This window comes from Numenius arquata, chromosome 6 (assembly GCF_964106895.1).
Source record: "Numenius arquata chromosome 6, bNumArq3.hap1.1, whole genome shotgun sequence".
In the NCBI taxonomy this organism is placed as follows: Eukaryota; Metazoa; Chordata; class Aves; order Charadriiformes; family Scolopacidae; genus Numenius; species Numenius arquata.
In genome coordinates, this window is record NC_133581.1 from 44,693,424 (window position 1) to 44,717,059 (window position 23,636).

At 44.7% G+C, this 23,636-nt stretch overlaps 1 protein-coding gene across 1 annotated transcript in view; it reads right to left on the reverse strand.

The window, feature by feature from the left end:
- RGS6 (regulator of G protein signaling 6) overlaps window positions 1-23,636 on the reverse strand; it is a 278,796-nt gene that overhangs the window by 35,907 nt on the left and 219,253 nt on the right. Inside the window, exons 9-15 of the mRNA XM_074149708.1 lie at window positions 23,383-23,464; window positions 22,790-22,864; window positions 21,616-21,714; window positions 20,448-20,509; window positions 15,918-16,028; window positions 12,575-12,700; window positions 2,884-3,070 (exon numbers count right to left, since the gene is read on the reverse strand). Of these exons, the coding sequence (XP_074005809.1) occupies window positions 2,884-3,070; window positions 12,575-12,700; window positions 15,918-16,028; window positions 20,448-20,509; window positions 21,616-21,714; window positions 22,790-22,864; window positions 23,383-23,464 (742 nt within the window). The remainder of the gene's footprint in view (window positions 1-2,883; window positions 3,071-12,574; window positions 12,701-15,917; window positions 16,029-20,447; window positions 20,510-21,615; window positions 21,715-22,789; window positions 22,865-23,382; window positions 23,465-23,636) is intronic.

Sequence of the window (23,636 nt, forward strand, 5' to 3'; positions counted from 1 at the left end):
GAGGCACGGGGCAAGTGGGGGACACCCAGAGGATGCAGAAAGAAAAGGTGACTCTCTGCAAGCAGAGCGGTGCCAGGCCGCAGAATGCAGCATCAGCAGTGAGGGACACGTAACAGGGCAAATACTGTAAGCTGAAACGGGGAAATGGCAAAACGCTTGCTTCTGTAATACAGGAACCCATCTTAGCCAGAACTCTGCCCAAAATAATAAATGCATGCCAAATTCAGGTTTGGTTTAGGAGTCCCTTGGGTATGTTTGGAGCTGAGATTTTCAGTGTCATTTGCCTTTAGAGCACGAGTGGCCATGGGAAGAAGAGGTCTTAAGTGAGAGGTATGTTTGTCAGGAGCCCCCTCTTCTCTCTGTTTTCTTCTAGGCTAGCTGTCTTACCAGATGGCTGTGCAGCATCTGGGAGAGCTCTTTGGGGCTGGGAGCTAAGGCTGTGCAAAGAAGCACATCTATGTAGACTGTTGAGCACCTGATAATAGATGAGGCTCTGCTTTCATTCACTAGCCTGAAGTATACTGTGTGCTGCTACACCTTCCTCTTCTCAAGTACAGCAATGTGTTCATTCCCAATGCTTTTTATACAGAAATGGCATTTTGCGGGTCCCCCAGGTCAGCATAAGGCCTGGAATGTCACATCACCTTCTCCCATCTTTCCAAGGCAGGAGCAGCAATTTCATTTTCTCATTCCAGCCAACCCTTTTCTTTCCTCTTAGTTTTAGTGTCTCAGAGCTGCAGGCATTCAAAGAATGTGCTGTTCAGTAAACTAATTTTTTTCTTGTTCTTTATTCACAAGGACATTTCAGTTGTTTTCCTCTGTGCTAAAGCTACACAGGACAGGACAATACTCATATTTTCCCTCCCACAGTGGGGTATTTTGACTGGTTGTGTCTCGTTGAGTCCCCAGGAATGCAGGATGTGTGGGAGCTCTCATGGGCTCCTGGTGCCAATTGTGCTGAGAGAAGGCAGCCAGGCTACAACCTGCCACAGATTTGTGGACAACAGAGCCCCCGAGGTGGCAGGGCTGACCTGGGGGAGACACCAGGACAGAACCTGGGGGATTCAGAGCACATGAAGAGGGACATGTATTGGCTCCCGTGAAGTGGACATGCAAACAAAAATGTCCCCTTCTCCAGGATGAGCCAGTAACAGCCTACATTGCTCTAGCTCCACCAGGGCACTACGCTCCTCAGCAATGTCCTGTTTCCCCCTGCTTTTGTTAGACAGCCTTCTTAGCTACCTGGTCAAGCAGTCAGAAGCGGTTTGCTTGGCTTTTGGAGAGCTACCATTGCACAAGAAGGTAACTGGGTTCACCTTCCACATTGCTCTATCCTCTCTTGGCACAGACTCCGTTTCCAAGAGAACCATAGCTGGGCCTGAAGGTCTACCTTCGCCCCATACATCTGTTTCTGTGAGCCAAAACAGATGAGTTGAGGACATCCATCAGCATAAAAATCCTCTGAAAGAAAATTAACCCAAGGAGCTAAAATTGCAGTCTAACTGCAAGAGCTCCAAGCTTGATTTCATCAACTCCCCTTTGAATGGCAATTACATTGTGAACTGATCAGTTCAAGTCTAAATCCTCCATGTCTTCTTCTGATTAAATACTCATTGTCTAAACATCCATCTTCTTCTCAGTACTTCAACTTACCAATTTAATCAATTCCCCATTTTTCACCTCTCTGCTTTAGCCTGCATTTTGCCATCATAATTTTTTTTTCAGGTAACGCAAATTTGCAGAAGCTCTTATTCACTATCACTGCAAAGCGAAAAACACATCTTTGCTAGAATGTCTTCATACTCCTGCCTTTCTCAGCTTTAAAAAGAACATTTAAGTTGCCTGATATTCACAGGGGACTACCTTGAAACTTTGCGTACATTCCTTCTATGCTGGCCCCAAGGAGCAAGATTGCATTCAGGAAAATACAGTATTTGATGCTGGTTTGAAAAATTCATTGCCTGACGTTGTATAAGTGGTCCACAACATCTCCCCCGAGACGGAAATATTTTGTTAGTGGAGTATTTTGAAGAACTGTCTTTGAAAGCCAATTTAAAGAAGATATAAGAACAAGGATTCTTTTCATTTGCTGTTGGTTTTACTACATGCTTTTGATAAAAATGATTACAAGGAGGATATCTTCTAATTGTGTTCCCAGTAATATTTGCTGAACGATCCCTTCTTCCTTTTTCTTTTTCTAGCCTTTATAAAATGACATTTTCAGTTTTTCAGAAGGTTATGCAGCTTTATCCTTGCTTGTAGCAGTTTTTCTCAAATTATCTGTTTTCCTAAAGGCATTTTCTGTATACAGTTTATCTGTAAAATTTCCCCGATAAATCTGGGGCCCTTAGGAGGGAAGGATTAAGCTCACCGCACTGCCTGCTGTCCTATCATTATTCCTAGGTATTGTCTGGTGGACAGGCTTCTAGCTGTGTTGGAGGGAGCTGCTGCATTTGGGGTTTGGCAGGGGGTGATATAATTAGCTATAAATAAGAAATGATAAAAAAGTGTATTAATCAGGATTTTGATATGATATCAGCCATTCTGTAAATATGACAGAGTTGGGTGGCGGGGAGTACAGAGAGCCAAACTGAACTTTACAGCACTCTTTCATCTTTGCTTTCTCTGAGACACGGCTCCAGCTCGCTGCGCCTTGCAGACTTGTAAATTTTGGAACATTTGTTCCCAGAGGAGAATTAGCCTGTTATAACCGATAGATTCAAAGAAAATATCATTTACCCAGCTTGAAGAGATACCCTCAAAGTCACTTCCAACTGTGCCTCTCCTTTTTCTTACAAGTGAGCAGTGACAATGTGACAGTGGAATATCACAGTAAAACTGAGAGTTTTATTAGCAGTAGGTTCCATAAAATCAAAAACAAACCTGTGCGTCTTCATATGTGTATCTCCCCGGGTCTTTGACATTTTGGCTTGTTTTCTCATAGCTGTGGGAATCCAGGTTGATAGCACTTTGGGCCCCAGGAGCTAGAAACTCTTGCCAGATTTCCTCCACTCTGGTGGGTACGTCCTGTAGAGGTTGTTTCTTGAGATCTTGGACAGCCAACCAAAACCTGTACTAGGCAAAAATTGAAAGGGGAGAAAAAAAAGAAAAAGAGAGAAATCTAGGTAAGACTTTATGGATAAGCCTGGGCAGAGTCCCAAAGCACAGACGTAGCGCCTAACCCCACATCTAGCTGAATTCACAGACTCTCCATTTAGTGTGATTTCAGGGGAAGGTGTGATATACTTTACACCAAACCCTCACACTGTGGCTGAGATCAGAACAGCGACTTTAAGAAGCGATACGTTCGCATTCAAACCGCCCCTGCAGAAGTGTGACATTAGGCATGCAAACAGGAAACCTCCAGAGCCGACGCAGCTGGAGGAGGGGAGCGGGCTCTGCCTCCCACAGCTCCGCGGCAAACTGCTGGCCTTACCTGCCTGCAGGGTCAGTCATCCAACGGGATGCAAAATAGAGAACAAACCTAATGCTCACATCATTTCCAGGGCGAAGTAGTAGCACTGGCACTTCGAGAAATTTTTTTTTTGACTTGCAAACTGACCAGCCTTCAGATGGATGCCATAGGAAGAGATCAATATAGAACCTTGTTATGCCCATACTCCAATTTTACAGGGGTATTTGCTTGACTAGACCACACTCATGGACTAAAATAAGTTCATAAACATTGAGAACATAATCTCTTTCATGCACAAGAGCATATTCCACGTCTCAATCTGTGGAAAAAACATCCATGGAATGTTTCTGAAAAGAGTGCCATGCGTTATCTTTTACCCTAGGGAAAAAAAAAGGTATTTTGTTGGTGTTGCTGGTTTTGTTTACCTTTGGCAGAAATGTGCTCGTTCAGGTGATTAGTTCAGAAGATGCACGGCCCCCAGTAGCCTTTTGGTTTGGCCAGCTCAGCCTTCTTGCAGGAAGATATTCCCCACAGCCTCTGCCCTGGTGAGCCAGGTCCTGTGACCCAGCTGAGCGGGTACAATCGTGCTCTGCAGGGAGCACGGAGGGCCACAGGGCAAACAGGTACAGAAAGGACCTTCACACAATAACCGGCTTTTTCCTACCCCACGGCAAAGGAGCCCACAGCCCAGGAATGACAAGGAGGGCATGGCTTCCCTTGGCCATCCCTGCCAGGCACCGCTCTTGCACACCCGCGTCTGCTCGGCAGACTGCGCAGTGGGGACAGGGTTTGTCTGGGTCACTGCTTGTTCAGGGCACCTGCAAGAGCCACAAAACTTAGAAGATCCTGTGTTCCCCGCCTTGTCATCGTGTCACTACTGAATAAACCAGTTGAACTTTTAACTGCAAGCCTGATTTCCCACCCCAAACGATTCAATGGTGCCAGCCTGCTGCTGCTAAGGCAAACATTCCCCCATGGTGGAAGCAGGAAGATACAGTCTCTTCCAAACCAAAATCCTGTTGGCAGTGATGGAGGGCGGAGGAGCTCAGCAGGCTGGTGACTCCTGTGCTGTTTTTGACCCTCACCTCCTTGCGAGCTGCAGGCAGTACCTAACCTTCCCAGAAACATTGTAATCAAAGGAGGCTGCCAACCCATTCAGCCTGGTCCCCTACCTGCAATAGAGGGAAATGCCCAATTGTGGAAAAAAGGGTATCTGCACTGCATGCAAGGCCAGCCTAAATCCTCCTTTCCTGCCCTGCCAGGAGGATGTGCAGGGTGAGGATGCTCCCTGCACCCACACCTGCAGTGTGAGCTGGCCATGTTTGCAGTACGTGCGTTTTGTTTCTTGCTCCACTGCTGCTAAGTCAGCCCCATCTCATGCTCTCCCCTGTTGCTACTGTCCCTCTCTCTCACCCAAATATTGTCCTTAATCAAACCATGAAGCCTTTGAGACAGAGCAGGAGGCTGCGTTGCTGTGCTGGGGGCTGGCACCCTGTCCAGGCAGGATGTGCTGCCTGACCCTACCGGTAACTGGTGGAGTGACTGCCCACCCTTCGCAGCGCTGCTCCAGCATTTGCAGGGCTTCTGCATGCATGGGACTAATGCCACGGCCCTGACTCACACAAGCCACTTGATCATACTCCTACATATGGTTTTCCCTGCTCCTGAGCAATCTGTCAGTAAAGCAGACTGGGGTACGCTCAGACACTACACCAGTACCTGCAGAGTCCCATACTGGTGGTGCTCACACTGTGACATTCGGCTTTATAAACCAAAACAGAGTATATGGGGGTTGGCGGAGGGGTGTGCATGGCTGGCCTTTTTCCATCTCCAAGGCGTTAAGTGTGCTTGATGTCCTGCCTTGTTATTTGAACCAAAAGTGACACCCCCACTTATCACATGCACACAGAGTGTAAAGGGTGGCACTCACAGTGCAACAATCTGATGCCATATGTGGCTTTCTTTACTTCGAAAATATTTTATCATTCTGTTTCAGATGGGATGGGAACATGCGAACGCAGAAAAGGCACAAAGAGAAAAGATGCTAATCATTCCAGAGTAGCTGGGACACTTCAGACAAGCACTTGGCTAGAAAGAACATTTTCTGCTGGCTTATCTTCTGCCCCTGGAGCCGGGGAGGCGGGCTGGGAAAGCACGCTCGTGAGAGAACCGGGCACGCTGTGAAGTGACAGCTTGCCAGAACAGGAGCACCATCCATTTCAATAACCATTTGGCTCAATCTGAAAACCAACCAACCAGACCAACCTGACACTAACAAGAACAAGCTCTTTTTACTGCAAGCCATTGTGAATTCATGCCCAAGGCTGGATGTCCTCTTCAAGGCAAAGGGGAGTTTTGTCTTGGTAGAAATTTCAAAGTTATTCACTATAACTGGTATCTGAATATTGAGGAACATCAAAGAGGGGTGCCCAGCCCTGCAGCCTCAACTCCAAGGCAAATTCTCTGCCACAAGGAATCATCCTGAAGCCAATGCATAAGCAGGGCTTCCTACGGGATTTATAGAGCATTTACAAGAGAGAAGCAGGTATTTCTGCCCAGGAAAAGAGCAGACACGTGATGGCTGTGCTGGAATTTGTGCTCAATTATAAAGTGCAAACGTAATCCCTGAGACAGTACTGCAATTTCTGAAGCACAAGCTCAGCTCCACGCTCAGGAGTCAGGAAAAGATCCCTCATTGCCTCCCCCTCTCTCTGGGAGGCACAAGGGCAAATCTCTGGTGGACACCTCTTGCAGAGGGCAGGGGAGGAAGGAGATAAGGAGGTGCCAGCATGTGTCCTCTCCACAGGTGCCCTATAAGCAAAGCAGGACTGGCACAGGGGCTGTCTGCACTGAGAGAACAGCAGCATTGATCACAGGTTCTTTGCCCTTTATAAAACAGCATGTAAGATCTGGAGAAGGCTGATAATATGGTGTCCTAAACTGTTGTCAGAGGCATAAACCATTCCAGCCTCATCCAGCATGTAATTAAGCTGCTGTCACTTGCGGGAGATATCCCGTAATGGTGCTTTATCCTACACAGCCCCCTGAAGGCACAGAGAGCTCCCGGGCCTCAGCGTGCCTGCTCTGTCTCCCTGCAGGGCACCGCAGAGGTGCCCGGTCGCTGTGGGCTGGTGTTAGCAGATGCCCCTCAGTGAAAAGACTGCTAGGGAAGGACAGGGGGCTGCTTCTGAGGTATGTTGCAAAACAAAAATTAATTTTAAAATCTGATCAAGAGGCAAAATAGGGATAACTGCAGAGACTGAGAAGAGATTAACAACATAAGGACAGTGTTGTATCCCCATCTTGGGGGAAGACATGATACTCTTGGCTTCACAGTGAAACCACCAAGTGACTATTTAAGTTCGAAATATGAGCACACTCCTCTCTCCTTGCCTCAGAAACTCCACGTAAACACCTGGTGCACCTCCCACCTCACATCTCTCACCATTCACAATCTTGTTCTCCCTTTCACCAAGAGAAAAAACATCACTTTAACATCACAGTTGGGAGGAGAAATGCATGGAGGTAACAGGTATAAATCAACATGCAGTTCAAACAGGGGAAATATTTACATCTGTGTGTTGCTTAACGGCCAGATCCTTCGCATGGTGAGCTCGGCGTGGCTCAGACCAGCAGAAACCAGTCCTCTGTGGGGCAGGCTGGGGATAGACTGCTGCAAGGCAGTGTGCTGGTCCTTCACTAACGCAGCATTTCCAAGGAGACCACAGTGCCAGTGGGAACCAGGGCAAGCCTCCCCCTGCCCAGCTGGCCTCCCCCTCACTCCTCTCCCAGGCTGTCCACCCACCCCACTTCCAAACTCTAAGCCCCTCTTTCTGCTGCCTTTTCGGGTTTTGGGGGCGGGGGGGGGGGGAGGGGGGCAGGAAACGTCTGTCTGTAGTTAGGCAGCGCCCGGTCGTTGAGCCAGCGAGTTAACAAGATGCCAGCGTGTCCGCAGAGATGCTGGCACCTCACTCCAGTCTCCGAGAGGAGCCCGGGCAGCCCCCCGCATCCCACCCCATCCCCTCCCCGCGGCCCCTACACGGCTCCGGCGGCGGGACCGGGAGCGGGGCCGGGGCTGCGGCGCGGAGCTGCGGCGCCCCCTGCTGGCCAGGCGGGGAGCAGCCCCGTCACCGCCCCCCGCCCGCCCCGAGGTCACGCCTCAGCACCCCCGGGGTCACCCCTCGCACCGGACACCAAGCAACAAGAGCTCGATGCACAATCCTGTGCCTGCTGTTCTGGTGGCTTTGGGAGCGGTGGGAAACTTCCCCTGTAAACGCTTTTTGTGTTAGAGAGGAGGGGGCTCGGGTGATTAATATATCTGTGTGATTAATATATCTGCTCTCCTCAATGTCCAAACTTCTCATTTCCTGATAAAAACTAAAGAAAACAAAACAAAACAAAAAATTGGCAGCAAGTTTCAGCCATAAAAGGTCATATACGATATAAACACTTTCTGCAGGTAAAATTCTTTTCCGGATAACTCAATTTTCAACATATGTTCACAATAACACACAAAATGCCTGCATTGGTGCATTGCAAGCTTCACAGTGCATTCCCATAAAGCATCATGTGTTCTCTATTTAGGTCTATAAACAGGTGTGCAGCCTCCTCTCCCTTCGGGTAAAATTCCCATGTCCCATATTCCCACTTAGTTGTTTCTCTTTCCAGCTGACACTCTTTGAAGTTGGGGAAAAAAAATAAATCAATCCATCAGTTAGATGAACATCTCAGCAATCTCGAGATGTCTCGTGAGATTTCCAGGTCATAAAAAATGTATAACAACTCTCTGTTGGCTTTTTTTTTTTTTTTTTAATTGAAGCTTGGCATTTTGTCTCCTATATTTTGGGTACTTCAAAAATCAACAGAGTCAAAACAAATTGTAGATGAAAGATAGCAACAGAGAGGAGAAAGAAAAGAGAGCAAGAAAAAGAGTTAAAAGAAAAACAGAGAGAAAAATACCCAACTGACTGGCTTTCCTGCTCTCACATAAATAATGGACAGCCAGTAAATAAATAAGTTACAGAGCTCAGCCGAGCCCAGGAGACGGGTGGACATGATCTTGCAAGTTTATTAGAACACAGAAACACAGCTGGAAGGAGACCCGGGAGGTCACTGAGTCTAGTCTGCTGCTATCTCTGGCAGTGCCTCACTCGAGACCCCCACCGGGACCAATTTTTCTCAGCAAGGAAGATATGGAAATACCCCACCACAATCAACTGCGTGACTTGGGACTTCCACCACTGGGTGTAAGAGCAGAATTTGTTCCCCTTGCTCTACCACTGAATTACACTCGTTTCAAGGCATTCTCAACTGCACACTTCACAGAATCTTTTTCCTAGCACCACCAAGAATTTCTAGGTTTTCCAGCATTCGCTTTCTCAGATCTGCCTTGAGGACAACACAGGGGCCTACGGGACTCCTGCCAGTGTTAGTGAAGATCATACCGATGTTCCCAAGAGAGAACACATCTCTGCTGCAACAGTTCCCACATCTCCACAGAGTTACTGGGAGAAGAGTACTAAAAAGATATCTGCAAATCTAATTTTTCTAGCAAGGTGCCCTCAAAGTTCCTTACAGCTTCCCAGGGGTTGGGTGGGATGCACCTCGCTTAACTGCAGATGTCTACCATGCAGACATTGTCATTTGAATCAGTCTCTCCAGGCTTATAGATGACAGAGAGAGACAGGCACTTCACAGTGTAAGTTAGGTGCTTTCAGCTTTGTTTCCTCTTAAAGCTGAAACAAATCCTTCGCTGGTGACTCACCGACTCCTCTTCAGCTTCTCTCACTCTAAGGGAGCCTGGATGATACAGAAGAAGCATGTGCTTCCAAGCTGCTGACTTTGGTGAGAAAGATCCCAACCTTGCTGTTGGGTGTAACTTAAATTTTGCTTGCGCGTATAAGGATCCATCAGTTGCTCTTCTTTCTGCCACACACTCTTAATGAGAATTTAGGAGCTTTCTCTGCCACACCTGAACCCAAGAGCCACCTTTTGCTCTCCAGCACCACTGCTAACAATCCATCCTATTCCAGTTTTCTTCATGAATACTTCTGCCTTTATGTCCTGTTGTTATTTAAAGTTTTAAGCAGGCTTGCTAATTCTGATCCCAAACTAGATAATAACAATACCTCATAAGCCAATACCATGGTAAAGACACCATAAGAACGATAGCAATGTTACCATATTAACTATAATGATACCAGTGTCTTCCAAAAAGGATGTGGGATTTAACCCCTCTATCCTGATTTGCAGCCTCCCTTTGCTATAAGACATCTCAAAACCAGAAAGAACACGCACCAGCAGGAGGAGCAGCTCTGACTGACGGAGGAAGGTACAGGTTTGCTTTCTAACAGAGAAACTTTCTCCATGTGCTTGAGTAGGATGAACATGGGGGACACCCTCTAGTCATAAAACCTGCTGGATTTCATTACTGCCACCACAGACATGTTTCAGAAAAAAAAAAAAAACAACAAACATTTAAGGAGTATTTAAATACAGGATATTAACTTTGTGCTTCATTACTGTAATTTAATTGCAAATAAGCACCACTGTACTGAAGTGCAGAAAGCATGTACAAGTTCAGTACCTGTTCAGTGATAAATTGTCAGGCTCATTTATGCCATTTAGTAACACTCGTTTATCTTGCAAGTAACTTTCAGATTTTTAAAAATTACAACCACAACCTTGCGTTGATTTTTCACTGTTTTGCTGCTGGCAAGCTTTCTGCATTTCTCCTCAGACGGGAAATATACGATAAATACAGTGGTCAGTCCCAATGTCATCTAAAGTCACTCTCTGGGATTTCCCTTTCAGATCTCCCAGGCCAGCAGACTGCACTGAGGTGGCAATCGTTCACATGCTTTAGCAATGTATTTGGATTTTCTAAGTGAAAAAAAAAAAAAAAAAAAAGAAACACAAACTAGAAGGCTGTGCAATCAAGTTCTTAGCTGGTGTAAACTGAGAACAACATCAAACCCGCCACTACCAGCAAAAGCACCAAACCCAAGTGCCCGCATGTTCAGTTGAGAGCAGATTTCCTCACCCCTGGAGCAGGCACGGTTCTGCCAGTGGCTGTTCCAGTGCCAACAACCACCGGGCCTACTGGAACAAGACTGTCCCCAAAGAGACCTCATCAGCAGGTCCCTGAACCCATCCGTGTGCTGAGATGGCACCAGAGCACCACAATGAAGCCTCTGCAGTGTTATTTCAGACTGTATGAAAAAGTGGTTTGGTACTGGATACCACCAATACCTGGGGCCGTCACGTTACTGCTGCATCCTTCTGTGTCTCCAGGACCAACCAGGGGAAGGGGGAGGTGAGGACCATTGCAGATACCTGTGAAGTGCCTCTGACCTGCTGTACCTCACTTAAGGAGCGAGTTTAAGGATCCCAACACATAAGAGTACAAGAGCACCAACTGGCACCCTGACACCAACTCAAACCCTCGCCTTCGGCACAGGCCAGCGGCTGCAGCCTGCCCTGCTGCCAGCCACGACCCATCCGCCCGGCTGCCTACCACCGACTGCCTGCTTCTGCACAAATGGATGAATGTGGCAGTAAATCTGGCTGCTTGTCGGGTGCAGGCGAGAGCCTGAACCATAACCTCACCCACTCAATATCAACCTCTACCTGTTCAGGCTGCCTCTCTGGCTGGCACAAGCCCTCTCCAGTTCTCTTTGGACTTTGCAGCACCAAGCAATGAAGCTAGCATTTAAAGGCCTGACATCCTGAACCCTAATTCCAATGTTTGCCCCAGCCCTGTTTCAAGCATAATCCTTGGAACCTCAGTTTCTCAGAGCTCACTGGAGTATATTTGCTTCTGCTGTTATGGGACCTGTTGTGGTCTGGCTGCATCCACAGGATACAGCAATGCACTTGCTCTTCCATGGACCTCACCCTCTCCACTGCAGGAGAGCTGCTTTCCTAAAATGAACTTCAGGGTAAGGGTTGGAATTAGAGTTAAGATTCAAGACAAGGATGATAAAACCTGTGGCTATATCCTGATTAATTCTAGGACAAGCAGAGGCCTTGGATCCTTGCAATGTGTGCAGGGCTGTGGGTCTAGCTTAGGGTCTATGGGGGATATCTAGCTAGACCTCTCTATCAGTGTGAGAAGACACCTGGTATCAAAAAGGGAAAATGGCTTAATACATTAGTTCTCTAATTACTCACCCTAATTACGTACATAAGGGTGACTAAAGAATCCTAAGGCACTGAGTTTAGCCCTTAGTTTTGTAGCTGGAAGGGCTGAAGAGACAGGCGTACTCTTTGAAGGATTGCTACCCCAGAATGAAGCATGCTGTTGGCACTTCCAATGTCTTTTCATCGACTCTGCAATGAGGCTGTATCTTGGAGCAATGTGCTAGGGCCAGAAAGTGGGTTTAGAAGAGTGTTATGGACAAGGCCAGAAGGGTTGGATCTTCTAGGAAAGAAGGTTTTGGAAAAGTTTTGGAAAAGGTTCTAGGAAAGGTTTTGTCTTCATCTAGTGTTGGTTCACCTAAAAATGGCAACTTATTACTGCTGCCTATTCCTGCTGTAGCTGAAGTAGGAGAATTGTGCATAATAGATTTATGGACTCTTCAGTCTGATGCAGGATCACGTGGGTGTCTACATAATGTCTCATAACGTAAGCTTTGTCTTTTTCTCAACATGAGAAGCCAGGTACTCTGAATCCCCCTAGACAGAGTGCTATTAAGGTGAGAGTCAAGCTCTCAAATAGATAGGAGGTGCCAGAATTAAAAAGTAGCTGTTGCAAATCCAATTTGGTGAGTGCCAGTAAACAGTGCAACAGTTTTTAGCTGCCATGATCACCATACTATGTTTTCCTCACATGACCCTGCCACAAATACACAAGTAAATCTCACATATTGTTAGGGGGTTTAATAACGCTATGCCACGCCTCATCACATTACTGCAACTCTGCAAGCCTTTGCGTGGGATACTTAACAACGCTGGCTCTGCTAAACGCTGCTCCCGAGATTACTTACATACTTCTTGCATAGGCACACACAGCAGTGCTATGGACCAAATCCTGCCATTCTCAACTTTATTCAAATGGGTGTTTTTTAGCAGTTGAAGACAGACCAAGCATTGCGTTTCACCTATGCAAGACAGTAGGATTAGCCCCGTTCATTTAGTTCAAGTCAAAAAAGGTTTCACCTGAGGTTTTCTGAGCTGAATTCTGATTCCAGGAAACGAAGGAACTGGTCTCGTCCTACTGGGTCCTTCAGCACCTCATCCATGGAGAAACCCCATCTTTTCACACGCTGCTGACTTGGTTCTTTGCTGTTTGGAGAGAGAAGGGAAAAAACAGATGGAATGTGCATTTCTGCCTGCTGTCCAAGCAGCTGCTGCTGTTTCTGCTAAGCAGCAAAGGGAGGAAGATTATCAGATGAGGAGATGGTGTTTTTTCCTCAAGATTTTGCAGAAATGAATCTTAGCAAATAACACACAAAAAGAAGCTATAAAGACTAGGGTCATCTTTAAATCAAGTGTACTATCTGGGTGCTAGGTACACGGCAAAATGAGATGCACAGTGAACGATATGATTTTCAGAGTAACTTCTGGTAGGTTTCATGTAAAGGACAGCATTCCACAGTTGAATGATTATTCATTATGTACTACTTATATATGTCCTCACATATACCTCAGAAATTTCTTATATGTCAAGGCAGAAACTTCCCAGCAGCGTTCCCTGGGCCACTGGTGAGCTCCAGAGCATCTCCTTGTGTCCCACACAGTGCTGGCTGGTCACTTGGAACTGGCTTCAGTTCCACATTTGCATTAAAAAAGCAGTTTCACTAAGAAGCACTGCAGACAAGATTTCTAAAAATGATTACTGGTTTGTGGTCTTTCATTTTTCGGTGCCTCTGATTTTTAGATGCCTAAGTCTTGGAAGACTAAAAAGCATCTCCCTCCTCCCCTCCATGTTAATCAGACTCTTATTTTGTGTCTCAGCTGGGACACTGAGATGCAAAGGCACACAAAATCACTAACAACCTTTCTCCTAAATTATTTCTTAATACAATCCCACTTACATAAACTGCTGTTTGAAGTGCCAGACATGTTGCAGAGATGCCTATGGGGAGAGGCAGTGCCTGGGAATCACAATGAGGATCCTACGAGACAGTCCGCATCAGAGCGTAATCTGGGCTCACAAAGTGTTTGAAAGCTTCTGGTGTGATGGCGTCATACTATGAGACAACCACTAAAATACAGCTCAGCTGCTCACATTTGTGACAGTAGAGCCATTGTTAACAGTACATATCTATTAAACTACATGTCTCATCATGTCCACAGTGATTCCTAATCCTGAAGCCTTAGGGGACAGTGGCGATCTGTGCTGAAGACAAATAAGCCAAAGGGGTAAATAAAATGCCCGTTTTGATTTCCTCTTGGTGTAAAGACTAAGCAAAATTGATGGGCATGTCCTCACTCGAAGTGCAGAGCGCTCGGGATGGCTTCTCCTCTGCCCACTCAGGAGCCAGCCACGCTGCGGACAAAGGTGTAGATGCCAGCCTACCTGTGAGGTGAACCAGCCCAGACACGGGGACATGAAAACCAGGTTTGTGCAGAGCTACGTACGAGCTAAGCTTGGGGAATTTCCCACCAAATCCAGAGATCTGTAGTGGCTCTTCTTGGTGCCGCACAATGTTCTAGCACCAACAAAAAGGCCAAAGTGCTGTCTAAAACTGAAGGCTTTCCACAGCGTTTCCCGAGTCCTGAGTGCCCCGAAGGATGAACTGCAGTGGCACAGGGCTGTCCACACTCACCATTAGAAGTGAGATGCCCTTTGTTTTCCTGAACGAGGGCTCTGCTCTCCTAACTGAGGAAACAGCTTTGCCGGCAACACAAGGGCTACCACAGCTCTCGGGGATCACTTAATTATTCATGCAAGTTGCAACTGGATGCAGATGTAGTGAGTTCTCTTACAATAGAGAATAAAATGGAAATACAGAGCTGTTTGTTCTTCAATCTCCCAACAATACAACTTTCTCTTTTTCATCAGCAGGAAAATCACTTTCCTTAACTCTGAAATCATAGCAGAAGCCAAGCATTTATTTTAAATTCCTACAAAGGCCATGACATTAGGTTAATTGTATTCTTTAGGGACACAGACATCTTTTCTGGGATTTGCAGCTACCTTAACAGATGCAGAAAGAACGGATGCCTGGATTACCTTGTGGGTGGGGGTTCCTCCAGAGAAGTATTTTGCAGGGGCTGTATCTGGCTTTGGCCCTGCTAGGGAGGATAGAGGAAACAAGAGAAACTGCCTAAAAAGGAAACCCAAAATATTGAAATTATGTCAAGAGGGGCAGAGATAAGGGAACTAACGGACTTCTGTGAGTACCAGAGAAGCAGGTGAAAACATCTTTCACATCCCAGACCACATGGGTTTTTAACAAGGAAATAACTTGCCCTTTTCCTGGAACATTCAGGCTGGTAGCATCTTAAACTTTACATTATTATTCAAGAACAGACAGGATTGGATATGGCATTCTCCTTTCAAAGACTTGCTAAAGTGAACTCCCAGTTCAGATTTGGTGCCGAATAGCAGCAGCTAAACACTAGAAGCTGCTGAGCACTTGCAGAAGTTGGCCACAAGATGTGAGTGAGTAGCAAAGGTGATACCTGGCATGGTGATTTCATTCAAACCTGCTGTGATAGCTGCAAAGCATAGAGGCAGGCAGGACAATTCCAGCCCCACCGCAAGGGCTGTGGATAGCCTATGATAGCAAGAAATGTAGACACTGGCCAGACTTCCCTTGCACCAGAATCAGATGGGCAAAAGATGACCTGAATTGCAGTGCTGTGCTTGGGTTTTTTTTGAGAAACTTTCTGAGGTGCATGGCATTGCAGGTTCTACATTCATTCCTCCTCCTCCTTTTCATCTATTAGACACCACAACAGAGACAAGCCAGCTTGTTCACTAACAGGTAAGGACCAATCTCACTTTGTCAATCTATTAGAATTCTGACCTGCCAAGTCTCACACATTATGTGTCACCTACACTCCCCTGGGTCCTTTGCCCCATCCACCTCTCCAAAGCAGGAACAGCCACTGCCCTATAACCCATCCTCTTCTGCCAGTGACATCTTTCATGGGATCCTGGGACAGGAGCAGGGCTGGAGCACTGCAGCTGGGGGAGAACCAGAGGGCAGGCTCTCAAAGTTCAGAAGAGATATGCTGGAACAAGTGTCTCTTAGCAGTATCCTGTATCTGGGGACTCAGACCTGAGTCTGTGCATGTCCTTGACAGGCATGAGAACATCTGCTACCAGACGTACAGAGTACCACACATCCATATGATTTATGGAAGTGGAAGGGCTGAACGATTCACAGAAGAAGTAATAAGGCATGAGCTCCTGTTTAAACTTTAGGCATGTACTTGTGTCTTGTAAAGTTACAGACATCCAACTTTCTATCCAAACAGGGCAGTGGGAAGAGCATACAAACAAAATGGCAAGACAACTCTAACATTACTTAAAACTACCAATTCTTACCTCATTTCAATGTCCCACAATGCTGTATCATCATTTATCCAGGGATTGGAAGGCTCAGCAGGAGTTATAAAGGGGTCATATTCCACATACTGCTCTGTGTATGCTATTAAACTGACAGATATAAAAAAGGAAAAAAAAAAGAAAAAAGAGAAAAAAAAAAAGAATCAGGGCCTGAATGCTCCATCACATGTCAGCGAGGTACAGCTTTTCTTTTTTTTTTATTTTTATAGGGATTGGTCAGTTTCCCAGCAACCACAGGAGTCCCTTTTCCCAGTAACGGTGCATGCAAGGATTTCTCTGCAAACACCCACCAGCTCATTGCACTATTTTCCTCAAGCTCATCACTGTTGAGATGCTCACAAAAAGCCCAATGAGGCACCACCTGGATTGCTATGGTGGGGCTTCCCCCAGAGAGCCATGGGATGACTATGAAGCACATGACCTCCTCTTCATTTGTTGCATTTTGCTGTTGCCTCTTGCCTTTTTGGTTTTTGCAGACTTTTGCAGACACTTAAATTTATGCACTATGAGTAACTCATCTAAACAGGGTCATGTGCTGTAGCTAAGAATATACTTAATCTTTGGAGGATCAGTCCTGAGCATGAAAGCTTCAGGCTATAGATAATTTTTTTTTTTTTATCATTGGTATGCCATTTAGTCTAATGGCACGATTATAAAATACTTCAACAATACTTTATAATAATTAACTTTGAATGTAGTGAATGATATGCATGTTGGAAAAACACCTGGCCTTTATACTGGCTTGCTTCATGTCGAGTCAGATAAGACATATAGCCTCTAATCCTCACTAGGACGAGATTCAAAGAGCTTCCTGGGAAAAGGACTGTGTCTGCTTGCATAAGTGATTCAGGAATTCCACTGGGGTTGGGGCTAGGGGCGCATTTTTACAAAAGAAAGACAGCATGTATGAAATAAATCAAAAGAAATTTGTCCTAGTCTATATTGGAAATACTCTAAGGCACTTTTTAATTTTTTTGCCTAGGTCTGCCAAGTAATTAACTAAGTTAATTGAGTCTCATCATACCGAACAACTAATCTACTTGCAGTGTGATTGTCCATGCTAAACTTTACCTCTGTCTTCTACACCTCAAAAAGGCAGAAGAATGAAAAGACCCTGTGAAACAAAGGGTCACAAAAGGCAGAAAGTTCCCCTGACCTGCTCTACAGTAATTATTTCTTTTTGTTTGTCCTAGCTCTTATCATGAGGCATTAAAATCATACACTTTTGTAACCACAGCAGGTTCCCATTGCCCCTCAGGGCACTCGGGGCTGTCTTATCTCATTTCATTAATTACATTTCATGACTGCTGTGGGTCAAGGGTTGGAGGAGGGAGCAGCGTCCAATTTCAGAGAGCAGCAGCAATCCCTGAGACATCAATGACAGAGAGTGTTAGTTAAAAAACACCCCCACTAGAAGGATCAATCAGGAGATATCTGCTGTGAAACTTGAATTGCTCCTAATAAAATACTAAGAAGGCATCAGAGGTGCTAGTACAAGTAGTAGCAAAAACACAAGGGGGAAAAAACTAAATTAAATAAAACAAGGGGGAATTGCTAAACACATTTTGCTGATTCAGTATAATGACAGCAGCAGAATCGCTGCCTCATTGTCTAAAGGAGGCTACAGGCAGGGGGCTCCTAAGGGAAAGCATTTCTGTCAAAATGCACACCTGGACTTCTGGCCTTTCAGGTGATGCAATGTAATTCTGGTAGGAGAGGTGGTGGGAAGAATTCACCAAAGGGCGCAGAGCTTGCCTTGCGAGCCCGACTGTCTCGCAATGCAGGGGCCCTGCTGAGCCTTCATGAAAACTTTGGGAAGCTGAGAGGATAACACAGATTTGTGACAAGTTTTCATCTGGTGAGCTGAGATTGCTCAAGATTTCCCCAGCCATTTCTGTGGTGCATCACACTGGGATTGCACCAACACTGCACAATGTAGTCAGGGAAAACAGTAGGTATAATACAATGACAGTTTGCTCACTAGTTCTCAAATCTCATTGCCAAATCCTAAACCTGGCAGTGCGGACGTCCTAAGTGGGGAGAAAGGATGTGGAAGAGAGGAGGAGAAAACTGGCACTTTCCAAGGTGCCTGGAGCCGCTGAGGGATGCCTGCTCCCCCAGTTGGTGCAGATCTGCTCCAGGAAGGGGAACTGGGGGGAGCAAATCTTTCATAGTTGGCATTTGTTTCATTGGAATTAATCTTTTGAGAATCTTTCCATTCCTCTTCTGCTGGAGAAGGGCTATCCCATAGAACAGCATGCATTCACGGAATATGTATATGACTGGCCTATCACTATTAAAATAATTCCTATTACAGATTAGACAGCAGCTTGTTTCCCCCACCACCCCCTGCCTTATTTCCTCCTTGTGACTGCCCTTGACCTGCCTGAAAGTGCCTTTGCACTGTACGGTAACAATGGCAGGTGGTGCTGCTGTCAGGCTTGGCTGTTGAAAGAAACATGCCAAGAAGTCATCTCCAGCACCCCGATGTGCCATGCTGCCAGTTAAACTAGTCCCAAAAGTGGGGTCCAGCCTGAAAAGCTACTTGCTAATAACAGCACCTCCTTAAGCAGCAGATTTGTTCCTGGCATGTGCATTCACCATTTTACATCAGGTTTTCAGGCAATTGTTTGACTTGGGTCACCCACATTCATTCCTCCTCACTTATCCCCACCCCTGCCAGGCCACTGGACCCATCAAGCCCCTCTACTTCCCCCCTGCCTTCTCCGTGACCCTCCACATCCAAGCTGCACTTCCCACCACTCTCTGCACCGAGTCCTGGGACACTCTAGCTACACTGCCACCCAAATTCATGGCAGAACCAAACACTTCTTCACAAGATACAGATATCACAGCCATGATTTTCATTCTCTATAATTTCAAAATGAAACTTTCAAGACAGGAGAAAAGAACATTTTGATTGTTACTTTTTTCTTTTACTTTTACATTTACTTTTCTCCTGGTCATCAATTTGCACAGGTTTTGATAGCAACATTTTCTTCCCCAGTTTGGGACCAATTGAAAAAAAAAAAAAAGCCCAAGCCCTTTTAAACGAGGAAAATTTTCTGTCCAGTTTTACTGAAAACTAATAGGTTTTTTTGGCATTGACAATATTGCATTTGTAATGACAGTATCTTATGAATTTTATGAATTGCATTTATAATGTCAATATCTTATGAACTTGAACAACAGGTATGTTATGTGGACAGGACTCGATGTTCACAAATGAATGCGTTTTACTGAGTCCATCTTGTTGAATAAATACCTGCCAAGAAAAAATTCAAGCAAAACAGACCTGCCTGCTTGTAAATTACCTGCCTGAAAATTATTACTGTCTCGGTATATTAAGGTAATTTTAAGTAAATTCAGTAGAAAATGACATTCTTTGGTAAACACAAATGCATCTCCTTAATAAAAAAGAACCAGGAAGCCCCAAACATAAATATGAATGTGCTAATTTCAATCATACAATATAGTGTATGCAGGATTTCAGAGAGCCTCTGAATATTTTCTATTTAATTGGATAAATTTTTACTTTAGTTGTTAAGCTTTATGAGCCAATAGGAACTCACTTTGGGCTCTCGGCATTTCCCTAGTTTAGTACACACATGCTAATTACAGGTGCAGTCACTGCAAAGCACATTTCATAGTTTTTTAAAATTTGCTTAAATAAAAATTCCTCTATTATTTCTCTACAAGGCACCAGCCCTTATCAGGGCCCTCATGTTCAAAACAGTTTTGCTCTAGAAGTGATGTTACTGAAGAGCATGCTGATCCCTACATTTGTCTCAGTGATTCCCCTACCAATGTGCATAACTTAAAAGTATCTAAGCAAAGGAGCTGTCATTCTCAATTAAATTTGAATTTGGTCTTTACCTCTTCATACTTTCCTACCAGAACTAAATATTCTGCAAGTCAAATTGTGCCTTAATTTGCTTCTGTGGAAATCCACCTCTTAAAACACTTCCTTGAGTAGTCCAGGTACAACCTCAGTACTTCCCATAGGGTTTCATATGTGTAAGTGGGAGCAGAAACTGGCCCTACAACCCCAGTATGAACATGGACATGAACACCATGGGCAACAAGACAAAAATGCAGCGCCTTCTGCAGAGCTGTGCCACAATAACAAGAGATGAACACTGAGAGTTCACCCATGAAAATAAAAAAAGGCGTTTTCAAATTAAAACAGGAATGAATTCTGTAAATAAACTCTAGGGCTGTCCAGGGATGGGAAACAAAGTACTGCAAGGGTTCTTTCTTTTGTGAATGATATTTCTTTTTCTTTTACAGTACAACAGCATCCTCAGTTTTTTACCTACTGTTTACCAGTGGCAGAAGAGCAAGTGTGGAAGCGTCAAGTAGCCAGCAGACAGGCAGCACAGCCAGTCAAGGAGGGGGAAGGATTGATGCTCAGAAGGGGAAACCAGCTTTTGTGCATTTCTAAACTGCCCTCTGTTTCTGGAAATGCCAAACTGGAGATGAGGAAATCGTGCAAATGGGGACACTCACCTTTCTGCTACTTTGGACATCTTTAAACAATGTCTCTCTATCTGCACATTCAGAAAAGTTATCTGAGGAGAGAGATGACAAGGACATTTACAATCCAGGAGTTCTACAGCATGCATTGATCACATCCCAACACACTATTGATTTCTCTTTCCAAACAACTTGAAAGTAACTTAGAAGGAAATGGGACCCTTCCCTAGGTATTAGAAAAAGCTTATTAACTGCTTCCAACAGGAGTTTCCATTTCCTATGGCGGAGACCCAGGGGAAGCTTCAGAAGACATAATTAAAAGCAGGAAAGGCACATATTTGGGGCCGAGGTTCCTAGACTACTCAGTGTGCAACGTGATCCCCTTTTTACACCACGCTCCTCTCTTCCATTTCTCTGACTGGCATCACAAGACCAGTAATGGTCTTACAGCACATTTGCACTCTGCTATGAACTGGTTCTCAACAGCAGTCTGCAGCCTTTGTACTCATAAGTACTTTACAGTATCCATCAGCCTGTGATGGAAAAAAGCTCAAGAAATTCAGTGTTCAGGTTTAGTTCAGAAGACCACCCTAAAATCAGCTCCCTAAGAAACATGTTTAAAGCTGCCTTTACTAAAATGCTAACCTAGAGATTCCTGCCTGTACTTCAGTGAGTGCTGCTTGTGGCAGCAAAGGAATTTTGAGGGAGAGCTCCCTGTGCCCGGGCAAAGATGTGCAAGTGGGTTGGCCATTCCTTGGAGTGATGCTGCAAGTAACTTTTTCCCAGTTCCCTAAAAGCTCTGACTGTACAGTCTAACAGTCATGCACCAAACGATGCCCTTCCTCACTGCCCATCCCCAACCTGTGCCCCAGTATGTTGGCTTCTTCCCTAGCCTTTGTCACTGCCCACTCTTCAGATATCCTCAGTGATCTGGAAACTAATCTGTCTACTGGTCCACAGAGAGAGTAATACTAGATTCAAAGGTCAGTATTACCCATAATACGTATCATCATACAACTGCACTGCTCAACTAATATATAAATATATCTTTGCATACTTACTACTTTACATGAAGTATGTGAGGATCAAGGACAGGTAACGCATAGAATTGGTTTTGCTGATATCTCCATAACTTTATATGTGGGGTTGTTTCCCCAAGGTAACAGTTCTCAGAAGAGTTGCTGTATAGCCATCAACTTACTTGTTTTCGGAAATCTTCTTTTGTAGTTTTACGTACAGGTTGGGAGGGCATGTGTACAGGGCTTTGGGGCTGAGACTCCTCTGTAACCCCGTATACTGACTGTGGAGAACCAATAAATAAACAGAAGAGATTATGGCATTTTTCTCTGTTACACAATGAGGAAAAGTGCAGTATGCAAAACAGTATGGTAACAAGCCAGCAATTTCCTACTGTTTATATCCACACAGGTCAATAATCATTCAGCCTGGAGCAAAATTTACAGATCAGACTGTGCTTGCAGGTGCCTGCATTTGGAAAGTCTGCAGGCATGTTCGGAAAAGGGTTTATTTTAAATGTTAAAATGCAGTTGATAATTTTTAGGAGCTCTGAGGGCTGTATGTGTCAAGGCTCACAGGATGAACACTGGGAATGGTCATTGTGGTGAACCAAGCAGAGAAAGAAAAGACAAGAACCTAATCCTATGTCATTTTCTTCTGCTTGGTTTAATGTCTTGCTGTAAAACCACAAATTGAAGAAAGAGCTTAATCAGGTATCAATGGGTCAAGTTCAAATGAACCCCTCAAAACTAAAACCTGCAGATTGACTTGTAGCCATCCATTTTTAGGACAGAGATGTGCACTGAAAGCAGTATCAGTTACCCTTTCATTCAGTGCTTTTGGTTTTTATTTAACATTAATAAGAAATGTGTGAATAGCTCTAGCGCAATTTAACTTCCAATGGAAGTTCAGGAGTCTGGTGTCACCTCCAAAACTAATATGTACACAGAAGAGCTAAAACTTGCTGGAAGTCAAAGACACGCAAGTTGCTAATGATCCAGCCTTTGAAATGATTAAGACAAGTAAACAGCTCTGATAAATGTGCCCAAATAATTTCTGAAAATGGGATCTAGGTACTTTTGCCAACTGCTTTTAATTTTATGGGAGCGCAGAGCCAGTAGACAACTGTGGCACAGAGCTCCTTAGTGCCCTTCTCAGCTATACCAGTCACCCAGCCCATGCCCCTCTGCTGGTAAAACAGGAATATTAAATTCACAGATTTGAACAAAACAGAATTGGTATTTGCAAAACACGTTTTTTTTGTTCCTATTGGGAAACTCTGATCTGCTGTAGGTGTCAAGCATGATTTGTCTTTGGAAAAAATACAAAACAAAACAAAACCAGAAACTCAAACTGACCTTTTTCACCTTCTGTGGGTTTTTCATACGACGACACTTTCTAATGTCCATTTCTGTGGTGTTCACGCAGCCTGGCTGAAAAAAGATGGTAAGTGTATTACTCGTCCATTTACAATCCACACGCTACCTTACCTTTCTAAAGCACACAATTAGATCTTGTCCAAAACTCTTTCCTGAAGTTTATGTCCCCTCAATTATGCTTGCTAAACAAGAGAGTGGATATACCCAAAGTCGGCATCTCAGCGTCAAATCCATAACTTTGCCACCAAAACAAAATCTCTCAGCTAAGAGGAGAGCTTTTTGTAGGAAGTCTGAGCTAAACTGGGTAAGCTGCTTTTCTTTCGTATGCACAGTAAATAATCTTCAAAATTTCACATTTATCGTATATTTCCTAATCAATAGTTCCATGCATTCACACGCCTAGAATGTCTAAAATAACCTTGCAGACACTGGGCTCATTTTGAACTGCGAGCAAAATCCACGTGGTGACTTTGAAGGTAATGCCTTTATGCAATAAACAGCATGGTGTTTACTAGTATTAAAACTTTCCTGTCAAAACCTGGAAAGTCTCATCATTAAAAAAAGAGCTTTACCACAGGCCTGTGCACATCCCAGAATGCTCTTTCCTGGCTGTCCAAAATCTTTCTTTCTGTTTTATCCTTTTTCCTGTCGATTCTGAAAACAAAAGCGTAGACATATGAGCCAACATACAAATAATGCTTTCTTCTTTGTTCCAGTTCCTAGCTGGGGTTTTAACCCCATGACAAAAAAATTCAGAAATACACTTTTTTGTACATAAATGTCACAGTCCCACTTGCAAGGCCATGTGCCATGAACAAAATATCAC